We start from the raw sequence: 20094 nt of genomic DNA on the forward strand, positions 1-20094 counted from the left end.
ACAGCTTGTAAGAGTTGGGTATCATTTTACTCGGTTCGTATGCTTTATATATTACCCTTTTAAGTTTATTTCCTTGAATTAATAATCAAACTTAAAATTGCTCATTGTCTCTGGATCCAAAAGAACCAATTGCTTGGGCACCCAATCACTGCTCTGACACAGAGACCCATGTTTCTAAACGTGTTTTGCTTTTATACCAAAAGGTGAAAACCAAAAGGAATAAAAACAAGAGAAACTTCCTTCTTCATATTTTTTAGAAGGGAAAATAGTACTTTCTTGATTTAGTCTAGGGATACAAAGTCTACAGACAAGGTCTACAAACCCAAACAACCACTACATGGGATTAAAAATTGGGGTTTTCTTTAACTCTTTGCTAAAGAGTTGGATTTTTGCAGCTCTAACCTAGTACTCCTAATATAATCATTGTTGGTTGCTCAAAAGTACTAAATCATACATGGGCACTTGCTTCTTCAGCTCTGCAGGACAACTGTATTCATAAGGGGTGTGATACCTTCCGTTGACAGAACGTTGAGCAGTAATTGACTTTATGGCAACCGGTGCATTCATTCATTGCCTCCCGGCCACAGTTTACACAGGATTGCTGTGAGATTGCAGGCAAAGAATACAAGTTAAATGGAAGTAAAAGGAGGTTGCACATGATGCATAAAAAAAGAAATCATATATAATTTCTGCTGCCCATGTACTGGTACAATTCTCATAATACAGAAACTGGGCACTCTTCACAATTAAAACAAATTCTCTAACTTCTTTCAAGAACCAAAAACAGCCCAAATTTATACTGATAATATGAAGTAGAAAATGGCATGTCATTATCAGACTCTGGAAAGTATCTGTTTGTCTCTGATATAATGGTTGCAGCAAACTGAACAGATAGGACAACTAGCAGGGGACAGAAAGCTCTGAAAAGCAAAAATACTATATTACCATCCATCCATTCATCCATCTATCCATCTATGATCCCACACACACATATGCATTTGTAATTGCTAGGAACTTTTGAGTGCCACTAATCTATGTTATAAAAAGAAGATTTTTTTTAAATTGTAATTTTATTAAAAATTGCAATTACAATGATAAATACAAAAGTAAAAAAATGAAAGAAAAAGAAACATTGAAGGTACAGAAAAGAAAAACAGAAAAAAAATAAGAATATACTAAGAAAAAAGAAATATAGAATGAAATTACTTCTCCCTTCCTCACAACAATTTTAAAAATTAAAATTTAAACAATTTTAGTAACATCATCTTTGCTTAAAATATAACAAATAATCTCTTCTTCCCCTGTCCCATTTCTTCTTTATAAACAAATCCTTAAAGTATCTGCTTTTTAGCAAAGCCATCTTCAGTTTGCCTTTTCTTTCCCGGAAGTCCCAAGAATTGAGATTGCACAATGCAAAGTTCTTACCACTAGACCATAAAAAAGGCCATCCTAATCCAAATGGACAGGAGAGAATTTAAAATGGTCATAAGTATATACGATAAGCATGCAGCAGAAAAAAAAATATGAGGGTGCAACTAGTGCAATTAGTACTTTTTGTCTCACACTGGGGCAAGAACAAGAGTCTTCAAAAGAATAGGCAATTTGGCATTTCTCAGTAGTTTTATGATTAAAACATACTAGCAGGAAAGATGTATCAAAGTCTAATGATTGTGAATTGTTAATAACAGAATGTGGAATGGTGGATAGAGAATGAAATATGGAACAGCACAAGATTAAGAAACTGGCCTCAAGATAAGCCAGACCTCTTTTAAGTTTATATGATTAATACCATCAATCTCTTATATTCAGATTTAATGTGATAGGAAACCTCGGGAATTTGGGGAAATATTATTTGGTTTTGTATTTCTAACATGTCTGCTCAAACAGCTCATTCAAAACAGAAGAGGAGGAAGATGGATTTACAGATCAATTAGCTTGCAACTCATATCATTACTTCGGCATGATTGGTGTCTCTGTATAAGGTGAGTACAGGAAGGAATTGTGAATAAATTGCCCTGCTGCAAAAGCATTAGCGAGACCATATGCCATGGGTATCAAACTCAATGGTGTCATGTGACGTATCGTGATGTATTGCAACGTTTTTTGCCTTTGCTGAGCTGGGGTGGGCGTGGCCTGTGCATGACACATCCAGCCCACGGGCTGCCAGTTTGACAGGCCTGCCATATGCAATGCAGAGACTTCATTTCAGGCCCAACTGATTCACACTGATTAACACCTAATTTGTTTGCACCTTCTGCCAATAAATTTTCTGCAAACTGAAATATTTATTTATTTATTGGTTCGATTTATATGCCGCCCTTCTCTGGAGACTCAAGGCGGCTTACAATGCGTTAAGCAATAGCCTTCATACTTTTGTATATACCTGCTTAGTAGGGCTTTCGCCCCCCCAAGCAGTGTTCTTTTTTTTTATACAAAGTCAGCTTATTGCCCCCACAAACCGGGTCCTCATTTTACCTACCTCAAAAGGATGGAAGGCTGAGTCAACCTTGAGCCTGATGAGATTTGAACTTGCAGTAATTGCAGGCAGCTGGTGTTACTTAACAGTGCGTTAGTCTGCTGCGTCACCAAGGCTCTTAGTAAGTACAACAAATGTCACAGATTTCCTTCATTTCAGTGGCTATATGCAAAACTGAGCCTCGGGGATGCAACCCAATAAGAACTTGTCATGACACTTATAAAGAGCTCGGTAAACAGAGAAAAAAAAAAGTACTAGCAGAAAAGGAAAACCAAAATAGCTGTGAAGCAGGAGACCTGAGATCAGATTAACTCTTCCTCTGAGGAATTTAGACTGACTACTTGGGGGGAAAAAACGCTCTGGTTTTCTTTTTTTTTTCTATGCAGCTACTGCCAAAAAAAAAAAAAAAAGCACTTGGGAGCATGGTAACCAAATTTCAAGGAAGATTATGTAAACATGGTTGCTCGTCTGTTTGGAGAGGCAGACATAACTGGTGGCAGGTAGCCCTGCAAATAAGCTTGGCCCCATGCTGTGGAGAGCTTTATAAGTAGCCACCAGCACAATATAGTAAAAGTCAGAAGCGCACTGGCAACCGATGCAGCTCATGGAGCAAAGAAATAAAATGTGTAGGTTGAAAAGTACTCGTAACAGTCTGTGCTGCTGCATTTTGTACCAACTGCAGTCTGCTTCCACCAAACTGTTGGGGTATCACCTTCCCCCTATTCATAAATGCAATTTTAGGGCGCTGTCCACCCCCAGGTTCTCCCCCAGGGAAAGCCCCCAAAGTACCAGATGGTAAAAGATCACCTTTTACCAATTCAAAATACACTGTAAAAAAACAATCCATACATTCCCATCTACCAGCTATTAATGTAATGACCACAAGAGCAGATCAGAAGCACACCACAATAATGGATGATATACTGGGCTCTTTAAGACTTGGGGGCTAAAGGAAAGTGACAAAATGAATGCCAACCCCTTATGGGAGATAAGTTGCTGTCTCAGGAACCAGGCCAGTTTAGCCACATCAGCATGAACATGCTCAATCTCAGACCATTAGACTGCTGCCACTGAGAAGCCGCCATTCAGTATCAAAAAAGAACATGGAAATAGATTGATAGTCCTTAGATACCATTCAGAGTCAATCTTTGGGCTTACCTTAATAATAATTTCTGTTTTTCCATCAACATCTTCTGTATGCTGAAATAACTGACTCTGATACTGGAAAAATTGAAAGACAATCATAAATTTCCTTTTAACAATTACCTCATGCTGCTCTTGGAAGTATAGTTACAAGGAAGAGTTTTCTATTGGAAATACGGCTATGTGGAATGCTTGTATCATAAACATGAGCAAATGAATGAATAAAAACTTTATTACGGTCATCAACCAGCAATAGCATGAGTGAGGACTTATTTAAGTAATATTAAGAACTGTATATTTTGTGTACTAAATTATACACTATCATTTATCTTTCAAATAGGAAAGAAACATTTGAGATAAAAGAAAGAACTGCATATATTTCAATTACTTCACAAATGTTCCTTTTATATCGTGCTTAAAAACAAAGAAACAAAAACCCACAGCTGAAAATTGCACATCTGTAGCTTTGCTAGTCCAGAAGAAGAAGGCTTTGTCCAGAGAAGATAAAGTTTGCAGATGGTTACCTCCTTCCTTGCCCAACACTTAATGTCTGCTGCCAGTTAGATCCTCACATCTCTATATTGGCAAGAAATTATGTTGTTTTCTCTTGATTTGTTATCTACAAGCTAGCTCAACTATTTTTGGGGCCATTAGGAGGCTGTCATTATATTGAATAGATTTGCATTCTAATAGCAAAAAATGCATTACAAATTTCCATGTGATCATTTTTTCTGAGCTCAAACCCTTCCCTCTCACATTTTCATAGAAACAGAACAGCTGGAAGAGGCCACAAGGATCATTTAGTCCAACTTTCCATGAAAGGTAGCTGTCTAGTCTCTACTTAAATGCCTTGTGGGAGGGAGGGACCTACAACTTCCATATGTACACTGTTCTACTGTTGTATGGATTTAAACACTATACAATTTCCCCCAATAATTAACAAATCTAAGCAGCTGCAACGCTTACACATTAACCAATTTAACCAATTCAACATCCATTGAAATCACCACATGCCATACCCTCTAACAAGAGGTGGCTATATAAATAAATATATTTTAAACAAATAAGTAATAGACAAAAATCCAAGAATGCTGACATAAAATGGCAGGTATAATTAGCAATAAAAGCCAACTGACACCTTCCAGTAAAGGATAATTCATTAAAACTATTGGTACATTCTTACAAAGCTCTCTGTACTAAAAGCAATTGACACTGTAGAAAATAAGAAATTTTCAGCACCCACGTTTAGTTCTGACCATAGCAAATCTAATGTTCAATGTTTATTTCTTTCTGAGGAATAGTTCTTAAATTTTATTAAATGGCTAGAGACCAATATGAAGATATTCCCAGCTGCCTCCAATCTCAAGCACTATGAAAGAAAGTCCTTAAATATTTAGATGTTTGAGTAAGAATTAAATCATACTAAAACATCTAAATAATGTAAATAGCTATTTAGATGTTTAAGTAAGATTAAATCCTTACTCAAACATCTAAATAAAAGAGCAACCTATTGAAGCAACTAACAACTATAAAGCAGTGAGCTTAAGCCAATAGACATGTCAATCAAGTGACAAATATGTTCTTAGAACTGCCTTGGAAGAGGAAATAATATCTAGCCAAGGAAGAACACAGAGTCACCTGGCCTCAAATCAAAAAGGAAGTAAAGTGAGCATCTCTCCTACAGACAGCTGGTGAAGAACGGTTACAATGTTTCCCCAAAAATAAGACCCGTCTTATATTTTTTTTGAACCCTGAAATAAGTGCTTGGCCTTATTGCTATGCGCTCAAAAGCCCGATTGGGCTTATTATTATCAGGGGATATCTTATTTTGGGGGAAACAGGGTATTGAAATCCATGCCTCCTTCCTCCTGGGTCCTGGAAAGCCCAAACAAAGAAGGCTCCAGGAATTAATGCAGAGAAAGCACTTGAGGACAAGAGTGGGTGGATGCAGGGCTCCCCAAGTGATTCATCGAAAAACCCTGGGAGAGAAAGAGAGATGCCCGGCTTGGTGGATATATAAGCAGGCTCACTTTCATTCCCAGCACTGCTTGTAACTGAATTTGTGGCTAGTGCCTTGCCTTACCACACTGTGAATTTTTAACTGCAACTGAATTCTGGATGGCCCTTGACTTTGCCACTTTATTGCTCCTTGAACTCAACATTTGGAGAATTTAGTTTTGACCCAACTACGGATACAACCCGTGTTTGTTGTAAAGGCCTTTCCTGCTCCACTTCCCTCCTGTCTCAAGTCTTGATCCGACACTACCCAGCGTATAGAATTCATAACCTTGTTGCTATAAACAAAATAGACATGATTGAATACTTTTAATATTAGAAAACTACAGATATTTTCTAATTTGTAATTCAGTTGCAATCCCAATGCCATTGGGAGCTCTGGTGATGCAGTGGTTAGAATGCAGTATTGCAGGTGCCCACAACCAGGAGTTCAATCCTGATGGGGCTCAGGGTTGACTCAGCCTTCCATCTTCCCAGGTTGGTAAAATAAGGATCCAGATGGTTGGGTGCCATATGTTGACACTGTAAACTACTCAGAGAGTGCTGTTAAAGCACTATGGAGCAGTAAACAAGTCTAAGTGCTACTGGGTATTAATGTATAAAGACTTCCAGTATTTAGGATCAGGGCATATGAAGAGATTCTCTTCCTGTAAATTCCTCTCAGTACCCTAAAATAATCTTTGGAAGGCCTACTCTGGATATTCTCCAATAGTGTAAATAGGCCCGCAATAGTGCGGTAGGTCTGGAAGATTCTCCACTGTCTTCTGAATGACAGAGGCACATTTTTATTCTTGCAGAATTTTTAGTAATGTGTTATTTTATATACTACTGTGCAGGGTTCTACTTACCTTTACTACCGGTTCGCATCGTACCATGTGCACACGCTTGCTTTGCTCACGCACGTATGCGCTCTTCTGCACATGCACAGAAGCTTCTTTGCATGCGCAGATCACCTATGATGATGTCCGGGTCAGTGGGCGGAGCCTCCCGCTGGTTATACTACCAGTTCTTGCGAACCGGTAGTTCGAACTGGGGGAAACCCACCACTGCTACTGTGATAAATTAACTTCCTTACCACTGCTTTGATTACTTATTTTATTATCTACCTTATTGATTTTATTTGGAACTTTTATGTAAAAGCTTATTTACAGTATATATTACCATAAACCATTTTGGTGATGTTTAATTGGCAAATGGTATATAAATACTTTAAATAATTAAGTAAATAATACTCCATATGCATCTATTATGCATTTTAGAAGAGTTTTTGCTATCCCTTTAAGCTCTGTGAAAATATTTGTTTGAACATAAATCCTAGGAGCTCCAATTATTTAAGTTATGTTTCTCTGAATGCAGTAGAAGAAATCCAACACTGTTTTAGAATGTATACTGCAGATCAGAAATGATGCTACCAAATCCAAACTCACTGTGTGATTGCACTCTGAAATTCACTGAGACTATAGTAATGGACTACATCCATACCATCACTGTGCCATGCATCAGGGTGGAAGTTTTTCCTCTTTCAACAGTTTCTAAAGCAGCATAAGTAGTTTTAAAATATGGCTATAAGATATTTGGGGCTAAGATGGATTCCTTTCTTGAAAAACTATTTATTACCTCTTTCCTTTCCACATCAGCTTGAAGTTTCGCTTGGGAAACAGCAGCTTCTCTGTAGGAAGAGCTGGCCTGCTTAGCTTGTTCGATCAGCGTCTTCAACTGCCGAGCTGTGTTAAGCAGAGAATTGACGGTCTCCTCTAGATAAAGCCAATTCCGTTGTTCTGTCATTTCAAGTCCATTCATCACAGAAGAGGAGATTGTCTTAGTGGGCGTAGCAGGTGGCACCGCAAGGGCAGGGAGTGAGGTCAACACTAAAAGATAGAACCACAGAATGAGTTGAACCACCAGTAACTGTGCCTGAAAGTTGGCCAGATCCATCTTCCATCCTAGTTGTCATCCACAGCCATTCAATATGGTTGTGGTAGAGAGCCAGGCAGCAGACTAAGACCTCTCACTTCAGTTCCTTTCAGAAATCAGTAATTTAAGCTGCTTCCACTGAGTGTTTCATCGTTGTAAAGTATTGAAAATTTCTGGTTGCATTACAAATAACCAATACAAGAACATTTGAATATTTGAGATTTTGAATTGTTTCTCTGATGCAGTAGCTTTTTTTTTTTTACTAGTCTAGGAATCTGGAAGCAGGATGTATATGCTTTTAATAAATCTTAGAACTGAAGCAAACCATAGAGCAAGCAGACTGTAACAATTGCAGTGGACCCTATCAACAGTTTAAAATAACAAACCAGCTTTATGGGTGCCACAGATTCTTTTATCGATATCCGAAGTCAATGGGCTCCCAAAACCCCAGAGGACCAACCCAAGTCCCTTTGGACTTTAGACATCCCACACACAAGCACACAATGGGTAGTACTCAACAGTTGTTTTTCACACACTTCCCCAAATCTACTCCTACTATTAGTTCTAGACCAATACAATTTGTAAGCCCTAGTGCTAAAGAAAAGTTTTAGTGTCTCTTGGCCCTTTTGGCTGCTTCCAGTAGTTCTATTTCCACCAAGAACAAAAACTATCTCCCTCTCACTCCTAGAACAACTTCAACACACCAACAACTCAGCCGCAACAACATACACACAGCTGCTTTTCTGCTCAGCTTTTAAACCTGCTGATTGCTGAGCAGCTGGGCTGGCTAGGAAAAGGTTTTAAAGGGGCAGGGTACCATCAGCCCAGATGCTAGCCAACTTGCAGGCAGCCTGGCCTCTCACAATGGGCTAATGAAATCCAGCTCCCGAAGGGAGTGCAGCAATACACATTTCATAACTTTAAGACTTCACCGCATATTCAGTGATTTTTTTTTCAATTTTTGCAAATCCAGTTCTTCTAGTTTTCCACAAGATCAAAATTTGTGGGAGATACTAAATCTATGCTGAATGTTTCTTTCTTTCACTACTTCTCACAAGTGGTGGTGGTGGTAGTGGGATCCAGGACTGAGGTGGAATCCAAGATTGCAGAGGGATCTACAGTACCAGGCACCTGAAAGGCAAGATGGGGGAGACTGAGAGGCAGTCCTTCCTCTCTGGACTGCAGGGGCATGGCCCATGCTATGATGGATAGTCTTTGACTTAACAACTTGGACCTGCATTTCTGTTGCTAAGCAATACGGTCATAAAGCATGACATCATGTGACCACTTCGCTTAGCAACAGCAATCACGGCAGTCCCCGTTGCCGTCATAACTGCAGATGCTAACTCCAGGGTTGTTAAATGGGCAGCAGAGAGAGTCCTGGGTGAGGAACACAAAGATACCACAAGGGAGTAGGGGAGGCCCAGCACAGGCCACACACGCATGTGGGTGTGCTGTGATGCAGCACAAGCTCAGGGAAGCCAAGGAAAGAATGGGGCTTCTTGGCGTGCCAAGGCTCCAGGGCGGCAAGAAGCTCTTGAGCTGCAGTGCAGAGCAAAGCCACAGCTGCCCCTGGAAACCTCAGCTGCTCCAGCAGCATGGCACAAAACTGCCATATACTGGGAATCCCAGAACTGCGGTTCCAGGAAGCCCCATTGCACTGCACTGCTGGTCCAGCCTTAGCACTGCAAAAGGCTTTGCGCCATGATGGCGGGCTTCCTGGGAAGCCGTTCACCAGCCCCAGCCCAGCAAGGCACCACAAAGTGTTTTTCTCCCAGTGCTTAGAGTTTCTGCAAAAGGCTTGGCTTTGCACTGTGAAAAGCTTCGTAGCTTTTGCACTGCAAAAATCCAGGCTCACCCAGCAGCTCCCTGCAAAGCTGCAGCTACCTCAGTCCTCCTATCCCAGCTGCCCTTGCCACCCTGCACTCGAGGCCCCTGCTGCACTGAGCATCGCTGCTCCATCTGACTTTCACCGTCTTCTTGCTCTTGTTGAGAAGGCATCCAGCCTGGCCCTTTGTGAGGCAGCTGCTCTGCAGAACCCTGGAGAGAAAGCCTCGTGCGGCCTCACAAAGGGTCAGAAGCAAGAAGACAGTAAACGTCAGTTAGGGCAGGAGGGGCCGTGGGATGTGGGGGGCCAAAGGGACATCGATGTGAGAATGAGACAGCCCTCAAGTTATTCCGTCTCTCTTGCATGAAAGAACACACCCTTATGTTGTCAAAATCCTTTTAAAATCTCACTGTATTCATGCAGGAAACCTTATACAAATACAATCTGGTATAACTAATAGATTCATGGCACCGCTGTGTGAAGTTTTCCATCTCCTCTTAAGCCAACAATTCATCTCTAAACCAAGGAACCATATTGGGGGTGTGGGGTGTGGGAAGGGCTGGGAGGGTTCGGAGTTTTGACCTAGATATTCCCAGATAATATCTAGGTTCTTGCTCAGTCAAGAGAGCTCCATGACTTTTCAGAGCAAGTCAAATTAATAGTCCTCATCCTGAGGAAATTGAAAGCTCCTGAAACTGTACCTAAGCTGGCAACTGCCTTAACACAACCGCTACCAGGTTATAAGGGTTCCAATCTCCAAATCCACAATCATCTGGCCTGTGTAGAACAACAGCTCTAACCAGGAGCCCTGGTAGCGCAGCAGACTAAAGCACTATTATTAACATAAGCTGCCTGCAATTACTGCAAGTTCAAATCTCACCAGGCTCAAGGTTGACTCAGCCTTCCATCCTTTCTAAGGTAGGTAAAATGAGGACCCGGATTGTGGGGGCAATAAGCTGACTTTGTATAAAATATACAAAAGTATGAAGGCTATTGCTTAACACATTGTAAGCCGCCCTGAGTCTCCGGAGAAGGGCAGCATATAAATCAAATTTTTTAAAAAAAACATAACATAGCACTTGGATTGGATCCTTGACAGGGCTGCATTCACAACCAAGGTTATTTTCATCCCTATAATTCCTGCTCTTTTCTTCCTATGTGAGGACATCAGCAACACCCTAGCACACCTACACCACTCGGATGGCTTACTATTTCCCCAAAATATGAGTGTATTTGCTCCCATGAAAAAAATACTAAAAATTATGTAACTTAACAATGTGGAGATTATTTTAAAGACAAAAGAAATCTTACCAATTTTGGGATGAGAAGTTGGCAAAGCTGCTTCGGGGAATGCGGAGATCTGACAACTGTCTTGATAACTTGGATAGTGAGGCTCTGGATGATTGACCTGACAAGGTTGCTGCTGAAGGTTTGTATCTTGCACTGTTGAGAAGGGAGTAAAGTCAGAGTCTAAAGGAACTGGTTTGGATGTTACATCTTGGAAGTTCACAAAAAGTAAGAAGACATGAAGGAAAATAGGACACTTCTGGAAAAAGGGTTTAGCAAGAAATATCATTTCTTGCAAGATCAAAACATGCCCAAGTTCCTGCATTTACTGTTTAATCGAAATACATTTCATCTTCAATATAAATGATTAAAACTAGAATTAAGGAAAGTGATTATCTCAAAATGAGAATACCAGCGAGATGGTCAGAAATAAAATTATTTTGCAATACATAATACAATACACCCCACCGCTCACTGGATTATGTGGGCAATTTAAAAAGAAACACGCAGTACTTATCCTTAGGCAAGACAATGTGTCAAGGATTGCAGACTTCTATGTATTGGTAAGAGGTTTCTCCCTTATTATTTGTTATAATTTTAAAAAAAGTTTCCTAATAACATTTAAGCCCATATTTTACCAATAAAGGAGAATACTGTAGCTCAGGGTTGAAATGAGGGGTCCTTGGTGCTCTCTGAGTTGATTGTTTTCTGCAGACATGTTACCTAGTTTGGATAATGAAACATCTGCGAGAAAACAATCAAGTTCAGAGACCACCAAGGGGCCCCCAATCTATATTTTCCAGCTGTTTAAAATATATATTTTGAATGTAATGCAATTTATTAAGTATATCCACTTGGGTGGCTTTTTTGTAAGCAACCTTTTTGAACAGTCTTAAGCCATTCTTAATAATCTAGAAAAATTAACACTAAAATGGACAGAAAAACAGTCCATTAATATGATTCTGTCTTATCAGGATTTATCTTTATTTATTTATTTCCCTCCTTTATTATTTTTATAAATATTCCAAGTTGGAAAACAAAACCAATGTTTTTCTTCCTACTATTTTTTCCACCAAAATAAAACAAAACCTTGTGAGGTTGGGCTGAGAGAGAATGACTGGTCCATGATCATCCAGCCAGCTTTCACGCCTAATGTGGTACTAAAACACAATCTTGTTTCTAACCTTAACCACTACACCATTCTGTTTGCTTTATTTGCTTTCATCTAGCCTGTAACAACAACAACAAAGAGAAACCTAGATGAAAATATGAAGAAAAAATGAAAGTCTGGACCAATGAGCAATCATAGAGGATGAAGATTTATTAGATCATCCTAATATGTGGAAGCATTACAACAGCACCTGTTAAACCAAATAACTCCGCCCAAGGAAGAGAATTAAAGGAAACAAGTCCAGTGAACAAGAATGGCAACCAGAAACAAGAGATGTCAGCTTTAGGCTATTTGCAGAGGCAGCATTCTCTCAGCTCTCAGGACAAGGAAATTGCAGAACAAAAAAAAGGGGGAAAAAGGGGGGGGGGTTAGTGGATTATTGAAGAATGAAGTAGATGTTAATGTGCCCTGCAATAAAACAAAAAGAGTCACAGGAGTTAGAAAAACAGAAATAAATACATGCTGATTGGACCAACTGGCATATGAATTAAACCGCCTTCCAAGAGCAAAATCAAACGTGTGACAGAACATTAGGACATATTAAGTCCACTGTCCTACAATTTCATCTGGGGCTAAAGGTATTGCAAAGAACAGCTAGAAATATATTGTCAGTGACACTGAAGATCTAGAAAGGGAGCTCAAGAACAGATGGTGTTTTCATCCATCTTTGCAGGCCATGGAAGAGGACTGAGAACGAAAACAATACTGCAGATTACTGAAGAGCTATGCAAGCAACATCAACAGAAAAAGTCCATTATTATCTGGGTGATAAACTGCTGACTTGAGATGGATTGTAGCTCATAAAGATTTGTAAATAAGTCTTTAGCCAAAGCTGAGTAAGCTTGATTGGGAGAACTTTAAATTGAGGGCAGAAGATTACCGTAAACCCTGAAATAAAAGGTAGGGTTAATTCTTGTATGATCTAGAAGGAAGTGGACTGAAGCCTTAATGGTGCCTATTAAACTACATACTCAATAAAAAATCAGGAAGAACATTTGCCCATAAAGTTCACAGGCTATATTGTTGTCTATATACTAATGCCAACAGTATAGGAAATAAACAAAATGAACTTAAATGTTTAATACAGGAAGGCAACTGAAGTTTAATAGATATAATAGAAGTAAATGATTCCCATCATAGAAGTAAAATCTATTCAAAAGGAACAGAAACAATGAAAAGGGAGAAGGAAGAGTACTTTATATTGCAAGTATTCACATCTGTTCAGAAATCCAGGTAAATGAACTCTGTGGTATCATAGTCAGCAATTGGGTTAAAATAATGGAAGAAGCAAATAAAAGCAATATTGGAATAATGTCTATTATTCTTGCCCAACCAAGGAAAAAAATATGGATGCGGTTTTACAAAAGCAAATTGCAGATCTTTCAAAGCAGCATGACGTACCAGGGATGGGGGATTTCAATTATCTCAAAATCTGTTTGAAAGTCAAAACTCAATTGAGTATGGTCCTTCCAGGAAATTCCTTCAGATGTCTTATTAAAAACTTTCTCTTTCAGTGAGTGGAGCAAGGCACCAGAGGAGCAGCTATCTTTAACCTGATACTAATTATTCAGCAAGACGCCAAGGAAGACGCCAAGGAAGCAGTAACATTGGTCAAAGTTGATCACATTACGCTTAAGATCTTAAATAAAAATAACTAAGAGGATCTGAATGCAAAACCTGGACTTTAAAAAAAGTTTTTTTATAAATTCAGAAAATAAGTATGAGTCCATGAAAGGAGAAACTAATTAGAAAAGGACCTCAGAATGGATAGGAATTCTTAAAAATGAGATATCAAAAGCACACCGCCCTGAGTCCTTCGGGAGTAGGGCAGTATAGAAATTTGATTAATTAATAAATAAATAAATAAATACAATGGCAAATAATTTAAATAAGTGGGGGAAAAATAAGAAGACTGCAGGAGTTTAACAAAGATCTGAAAGCAAAACAGAACATATACAGATGTTCTTTTGGATGGAAAGTTTGACAAATCGTAAAAGAAAGATACATACGGATAGCCCAGAACTGTAGACTTGATGTCAGGAAAATGAAAGCTCAGAATATATGAAATTGCAAACAACAACGAAAAGCTAACATACTCAAATTCAGAACCAAAATAATCTTGATGGGATACAGAAATGGGCTGAGAATAAGATCCTGGAATTTACAAGACATCTGCAAAATTTTAAAAAAAGAAACAGAAATAAATGCAGGATATCTGATCTGATAATTTGTGAAACAGAGTTACAACCATTTGTTTAGCAACCATTCGAAGTTACAACAGCACTGGAAAAAAAAAAAAACACTTATGACCGGTACTCATGCTTATGATTGTCACAGCCTCCCCCCACGATTATTTGATCAAAATTTGGGCACTGGGCAATCGGAATGTATTTATGATGGTTGCAGCATCCTAGAGTCATTTGATTGCCATTGGTGACTTTCCCAGCTAGCTTTTGACATGCAAAGTAATGGGGGAAGCTGGATTTGCTTAATGACTATAGGGATTTATTTAACAATTGTGGTAAAAAAAAGGTTGTAAAATCGGGCGCAACTCATTTGCTTAGCAATGGAAATTCTTGTCCCAATTGTGATCATAAATTGAGGACTACCTGTGGTTAATGATTACAGACTGAACATAGGTTAGCAATCTGAGGTGACCGGGGGGAGGGGAAAGGCAAATTGCAATTTCATATAATTTCCAAATCCATCTATTTTTTCTTTGATCAGACCCCGCTTCTAGGGTGGGCTCTGAACAGGCAAAATACTTTAATAAGATTTCAGAAAACTAGAGTAAGTTCAGAAAAGAGCTCTGAGGATGTCCAAAATGCTACTTCTAATGAAGAAAGAATGAAGGATATGATGATATTCAGGCTTGAAAAGAGTAAAGAGTAAGCAGTCTTCAAGAAGTGAAAAGGGTACCAGAAGAAAGCTAAGGCATGTTCTCTGTTACTATATGTAAAGGATGCAGAATAACAGATTTAAGCTACAGAAAGGCAGGTTCCAACTGAATCATGGGGAAAAACTTCCTGACAGTTGGGAGCATCGGTGAAACCAATTACCTAGAGGGGTTGGGAGATTCTCCTTCCTTAGGTGAGTCTAAACAGAACTGCAGAGCCATCTCTCCGGATTATTTTGATTTAGAGTCCTACCTTGGAACAGAGGGAATAGTTTAAATGGCCCTTTCCAAGAATATTATCTGTGGTTCATTCCTGAGGCTGGGCAATTGATTGAAGCAGCTGCTTCACACTGCAATCTCATACACCTGTATCTCATAATAAATCCCACTGAACTCATCGATAGAATTTTCTATTTTTGTGCTATTAATCACGTTTTCTATCTTCTTTCATCACTGCCCGATTTCTTCTTCTAAAATGTAGGTTTAAAGAAGTATCCCAATCACGCATGGATGTGGATTTGTCTTACTCACCAGTGGTACCAGTGAAAACATCACCTTGGGACGGACTTTCTGAGATAATAGCTGTGGCTTCCACGGCTGCTGTACGATCAAAGGTCAAAGTGCCAGAAGTTGTAATCTGTCCTGAAGGAGTCACAGTGACTAAAGAAATGATGAAAATATTTTCAGAATTAAGTAGAATGCTAATATTTACTGATCAAAGGATCTCCCCAGTTTTGTTTCTAACTAGCAGAAACACTCCACTGAGCTTATAGCAGGGGTGAAATGCTACCGGTTCACACCGGTACGGGCGAACCGGTAGTAATAAAAGCTACCGGTTTGGGAGAACAGGTAGTAAAAACATGCTACCGGTTCACCTGAACCGGTATTTCCCACGATCAGCTGTGCTGTGCGATTTATATTCACTAGAAAGCAGGAAATCCTGCTTTCTAGTGAATCTAAATCGTGCGGCACAGCTTCCCCCACCCTCGCTGTTCTACTTACCTTCTTAAGCCTCCTTTTTCCACGCTGCACGGTACTGCCTGTGGTACGCCTGCGCGCGAAGTGCACATTTGGCATGTACTGCGCATGCACACATATGCAGCGTGCATTTGGCATGTACTGTGCATGCACGCATGTGCAGCGTGCATTTGGCACTCACTGCACATGCGTGTGTGTGTGTTTGACATGCACTGTACATACACACAAAGCTTGCATTTGGCACATGCTGCACATGCACGCAGTGTGCATTTGGCACGCACTGCGCACACGTGCAGTGAACTGGTGACAAACCTCAGAGGATTTCACCACTGGCTTATAGATAAAACTTTCCAAAAACAATCATACTTCTTCTCTGAGTGAAAGAAATGCAACAAGCCAAATTAATAAGGCTAAAAGCTTCCCAGTTTAACACACCAAAAAGACAGTTCAGGGCAAAAAAGAACATACTTGATTAAGACGGGAAGCAAACATTAAAATTAAATACAGAGGACAAGACTTTAAGTAATACTTGCAAACATTTTCTTGATGTTATTACTCAAATTAAACCATCAGCTAGTAAATAAAGATCAAACAAGGATTTAGGGTGCCAAAAGGGAAACCTGAGATGGTTTACGATTTATACTAAAGATGAAAAGGAGAAAAGGCTGTTTCTTACAAAGTGTACAATGACCATTAAATATTGAATTGTTTTTGAAACTGAATTTTTTTTTTTCATTTTAAAAACAACGATAAATGTTAAATGACAGTTAGGATTCATTTGTGAATATCGCATGGAACCCTTACAGGTGGTGGCAGCAGTTCCAGGAAGCAGGGTGATGTTTTTGGGGGAATCCTTCTTCACTGGAGTTGTAGGCAATTCATTCTCTTTTTTTCTTCTTTTATAGGGGACAAACAGTCTTATGGGACCACTCTGATAAAGAGAAAGCAACCATTGTCAGAATATGGCAGTAATTCTTTCTGGAGATACAGTTAATGTTTGTTCGTCTGTTTGCTTTTCGCTAGTTGATATAATCTAAACTTTGTATAAATTGCCTCACCAAAGAAAAGAAAATCGACATCTTGACACAATGAATTTAACACAGGATCTAAAAGATTTCTATATTGCCGACAAAGGATCCCAGTCCAAAGCCACTCAGGCCTATCTTCTTACCTTCACAATTCTGATAAATATGAAATCCTTTCATTATAAATAATATTATCAGACAGCTCAATGCTCAGTTGCTACTGCTGTCATGCCTTGCATGAGAAACTTCAATAATATTCAATATATTGAACATTATTGAATAATATATTGAATAATATATTGACTATTTCAATTCAAATAATACACTATTTTTTATTCACTAAAAAGGACAGCTCTGATAATGTACTTCAAATTATTTCCATTTCAGGTTAGACTACACATTCTTTAAAGGAACACAATGTTAGTGAAATCTGAAAATTTTAAGGGCCCAATGTTTCTCTTGAGACTAGTTTTCATGTACCAAAATTTTCTGATTTTTTTCCCAATGAGCTACTTTCAAGTGTGATGGACTACAACTTCCCCCACTGCTTGCTTTGGGTTTGTTAGCTACTGCAGTTCAATAAAAAATGAAAAATGAAAAAAATGATACGTTGACGGGTTACAATTGACAAGAAGTGCAGTTCAACAAATTTGGAGTACATCTGGATGGGGAAGATATCTGCTTTATTGAAACAGTCATGTTTTCCTTTTAATGCTTCTACACTGTGGAGCCAACTTTCTCTTGAGATTCCTGCCTATACCTAGTAACCTTTACAATAATGACCAAACCTCATGCCAAATGTTTGTTTGTTTGTTTAATTAATTAATTAATTGCTAGCACATATATGCCACTTCAATCAGAAAAAAACTGTCCAATAATCAGTGGGGTGAGATGGGTTTCTACAGAGGAGAGCGAGCCTTTCTATGTTTGGAATGTTCTTCCCAGAGAGACTCAAGTGGCACCCATGGTAACCTCATTTCAGTGCCGAATTAAGACTTTTTTTCCAATTTTCCCAGGATCTTTAGACTGCATAAATCATATCGTTTTAGATTTTGGTAACTGCTTTGCTGCTGCCTAGTTCGTAGGTGCATTTACTTTGCATTTTATTTGATTTATCTGATGAGTTTAAATTCAAATTGTGCTTTTTTTTATTATAAACTGACTAAAAATTAACTAGATGGATACCTGTGCTCTGCTAGGAAACTATGTGATTGGGCTAGATAAATCGACACTTACAGCTTGAAAATTAATGAGTAGTTATGATCGGCCTCTCCTCTCCCCTTCTCTCCCTGAGGCTGGCCCCAATGATCCTCTCCTATCCCTTTCTCTCCCTTTCAGGTGGGGAGTAGAGTGTCTAAACTCCCAGTCTGCAGGCCGGATGAGTCACACGCTGGCCACATCCACGCCTAAGTGGTAGTTGGAACAGAGTTCTTTTCAGGTGGGGAGGGGGAGTAGAAAGTCTAACTCCTTAACATCATGTTAATAATAATATAAGAAATACTAATGATTTGATGGTCATTTCGAAAAACCATTTCTTAGTGAGCACCTAGAAGCCAAAAGGAACATACTTGCCAAATTTCAAGTTTGTAGGCTTTACGGTTCTGGAGATTTCGTGATGATGCTGAGTGGTATTTTGCTTTTATATATATAGATTACTGGGTTGCTTAAAAGATTAATAAATAAATCTAATCCATCTAATCACAAAATAACATAAACAGAGAAAAATCCCATGATCAATAACATTGTAACAGAATTCCTAGTACCCACAGTGACAATCTCTCTTCCTACTCCATAGGTAATTTTCTTTTACTCCTGAGTCCTCAAAGGCTCTGCAGAGTAAACAGATTTCAATAAAATCCAAAATGTAGTAAGGGAAGGAGCCAATCTCAAGGGGGGGGGGAGTAAGCAATTCAAGAGGAGGGAAGTTCCCACAGGGAAGGCTCATTTCTGAGTGCCCTCTCACCACACCACAAACATTGAGGTAAACTCCACAGATTTTAAATACATTTTTAAAACAACCAGTGGATGTTTATTGTTAATAATCTACTACCAAAACTAAGTAAAAACTGGGAATAATTTATTTTACCTAAAAGCCTGCTACTGCAATAATAAGAGTATATAAATTGGAAATGGTGGTAAGACCCTATTTGTTTCCCTGCTGCCTTTCCCAATCTGACAAAGGCGCTTTCAGCCCACAGTATTTATAAATCATCTCTGTATGATAACCAGCACGTAGCAGTTCAGCACATCATCAAGTAATCCAAGCAGCAATTGTAGACTCACCAGACTCATGTCATCACAACATGCAGCACAAGTGCATGAGGCCGCATGGGGATTTAGTATTCCATCCTGGAATAGAATTGATGGAAAACAGCAGTATTAGGAATCTTATATGCACAAAGATGGCAAGACATATTAATTCCCCACAATGGAAGAGTGGATAGTAAAGATGATAAAAGTTGGTGGAGATGGCAAAAGTTTTAATGAAAAGGAAGAATCTATGTAGTTTTGTTACTACTTGGAAATTGCTTCTGGACTTTGTGCTCGAAACTGAGAAAAAAAAAATGAAACTTTGAGCTTAGGTTTTGATGACCAGATTGACTTTGTTGCTATAGAAATGGTCTGAAATGTAAAGCAGAAAGTTAATGCTGTAAGTTTTATGTATTATACTGCACTGAAAAAAGTTGAAAGTCACTACTTTTTTTTTCCTTTCTCTTTGAAGCTCTCTTCTTTCTTCTCCTTCTTCATCTTTCCTGACTTTTGATTCTGTTTGTATTTTATTTTATAACAAACTTTAATAAAAATATTAAAACTGGAAAAGAGCACTATTAGGTTGGAAAAACTGATACCCATCCAGAATTAACACAAGGAAGCCCTTCCTAGTTCTCCAAGCACCGAGAGCTTTGCTGGCACACTGCTTTAAAGTAAAACTAACCAACTAATCTAATATCCTACCCTATGGTCCTCTCCCCTCACCTCGGTGTTCACTACTGTCCTGCTTCTTTACAGCATACACTCTCCAGATACTGTAGAACTACAAATAATGCAAATAGGGAGCTGTCTAAACTACAGCCATGAAATATGACTATGGTGAAAAAAACACTGGATATGAAAGGACTACCAGAAACTAGTTAGGTTTTCTTTTCTTTTCTCTCATCTCCCATTTTCAATATATTGCTTATTAAATTATTCTCTTTTCCTGTGTTTTGCAAAATGTTGTGTTTACCCATTAAGGGAATAACATAGTGGTTATTTATGTATGCATAAAAGGTGTCTTGCAAAAGTTTTCTGGTAACTTTTATCCTAAGTAAGACCTTAAGGGAAGTCTTCTCCATTTTCAAGAAACATAAGTCCAAATAC

General features: G+C 38.8%; 1 protein-coding gene across 2 annotated transcripts in view; it reads right to left on the minus strand.

The window, feature by feature from the left end:
* Nucleotides 1–20094, minus strand: part of DEAF1 (DEAF1 transcription factor) — a 28630-nt gene that overhangs the window by 1836 nt on the left and 6700 nt on the right. Inside the window, exons 6-12 of one of the 2 annotated variants that reach the window (XM_070957382.1) lie at nucleotides 19018–19083; nucleotides 16514–16640; nucleotides 15263–15391; nucleotides 10689–10820; nucleotides 7253–7503; nucleotides 3635–3697; nucleotides 512–601 (exon numbers count right to left, since the gene is read on the minus strand). In XM_070957382.1, the coding sequence (XP_070813483.1) occupies nucleotides 512–601; nucleotides 3635–3697; nucleotides 7253–7503; nucleotides 10689–10820; nucleotides 15263–15391; nucleotides 16514–16640; nucleotides 19018–19083 (858 nt within the window). Of the gene's footprint in view, nucleotides 1–454; nucleotides 602–3634; nucleotides 3698–7252; nucleotides 7504–10688; nucleotides 10821–15262; nucleotides 15392–16513; nucleotides 16641–19017; nucleotides 19084–20094 lie in introns of both variants that reach the window. The other variant, XM_070957383.1, reaches the window with a different exon arrangement.

Source organism: Pituophis catenifer, unplaced genomic scaffold (genome assembly GCF_029215685.1).
Source record: "Pituophis catenifer annectens isolate HBS135680 unplaced genomic scaffold, rPitCat1.0.hap2 SCAF_1, whole genome shotgun sequence".
In the NCBI taxonomy this organism is placed as follows: Eukaryota; Metazoa; Chordata; class Lepidosauria; order Squamata; family Colubridae; genus Pituophis; species Pituophis catenifer.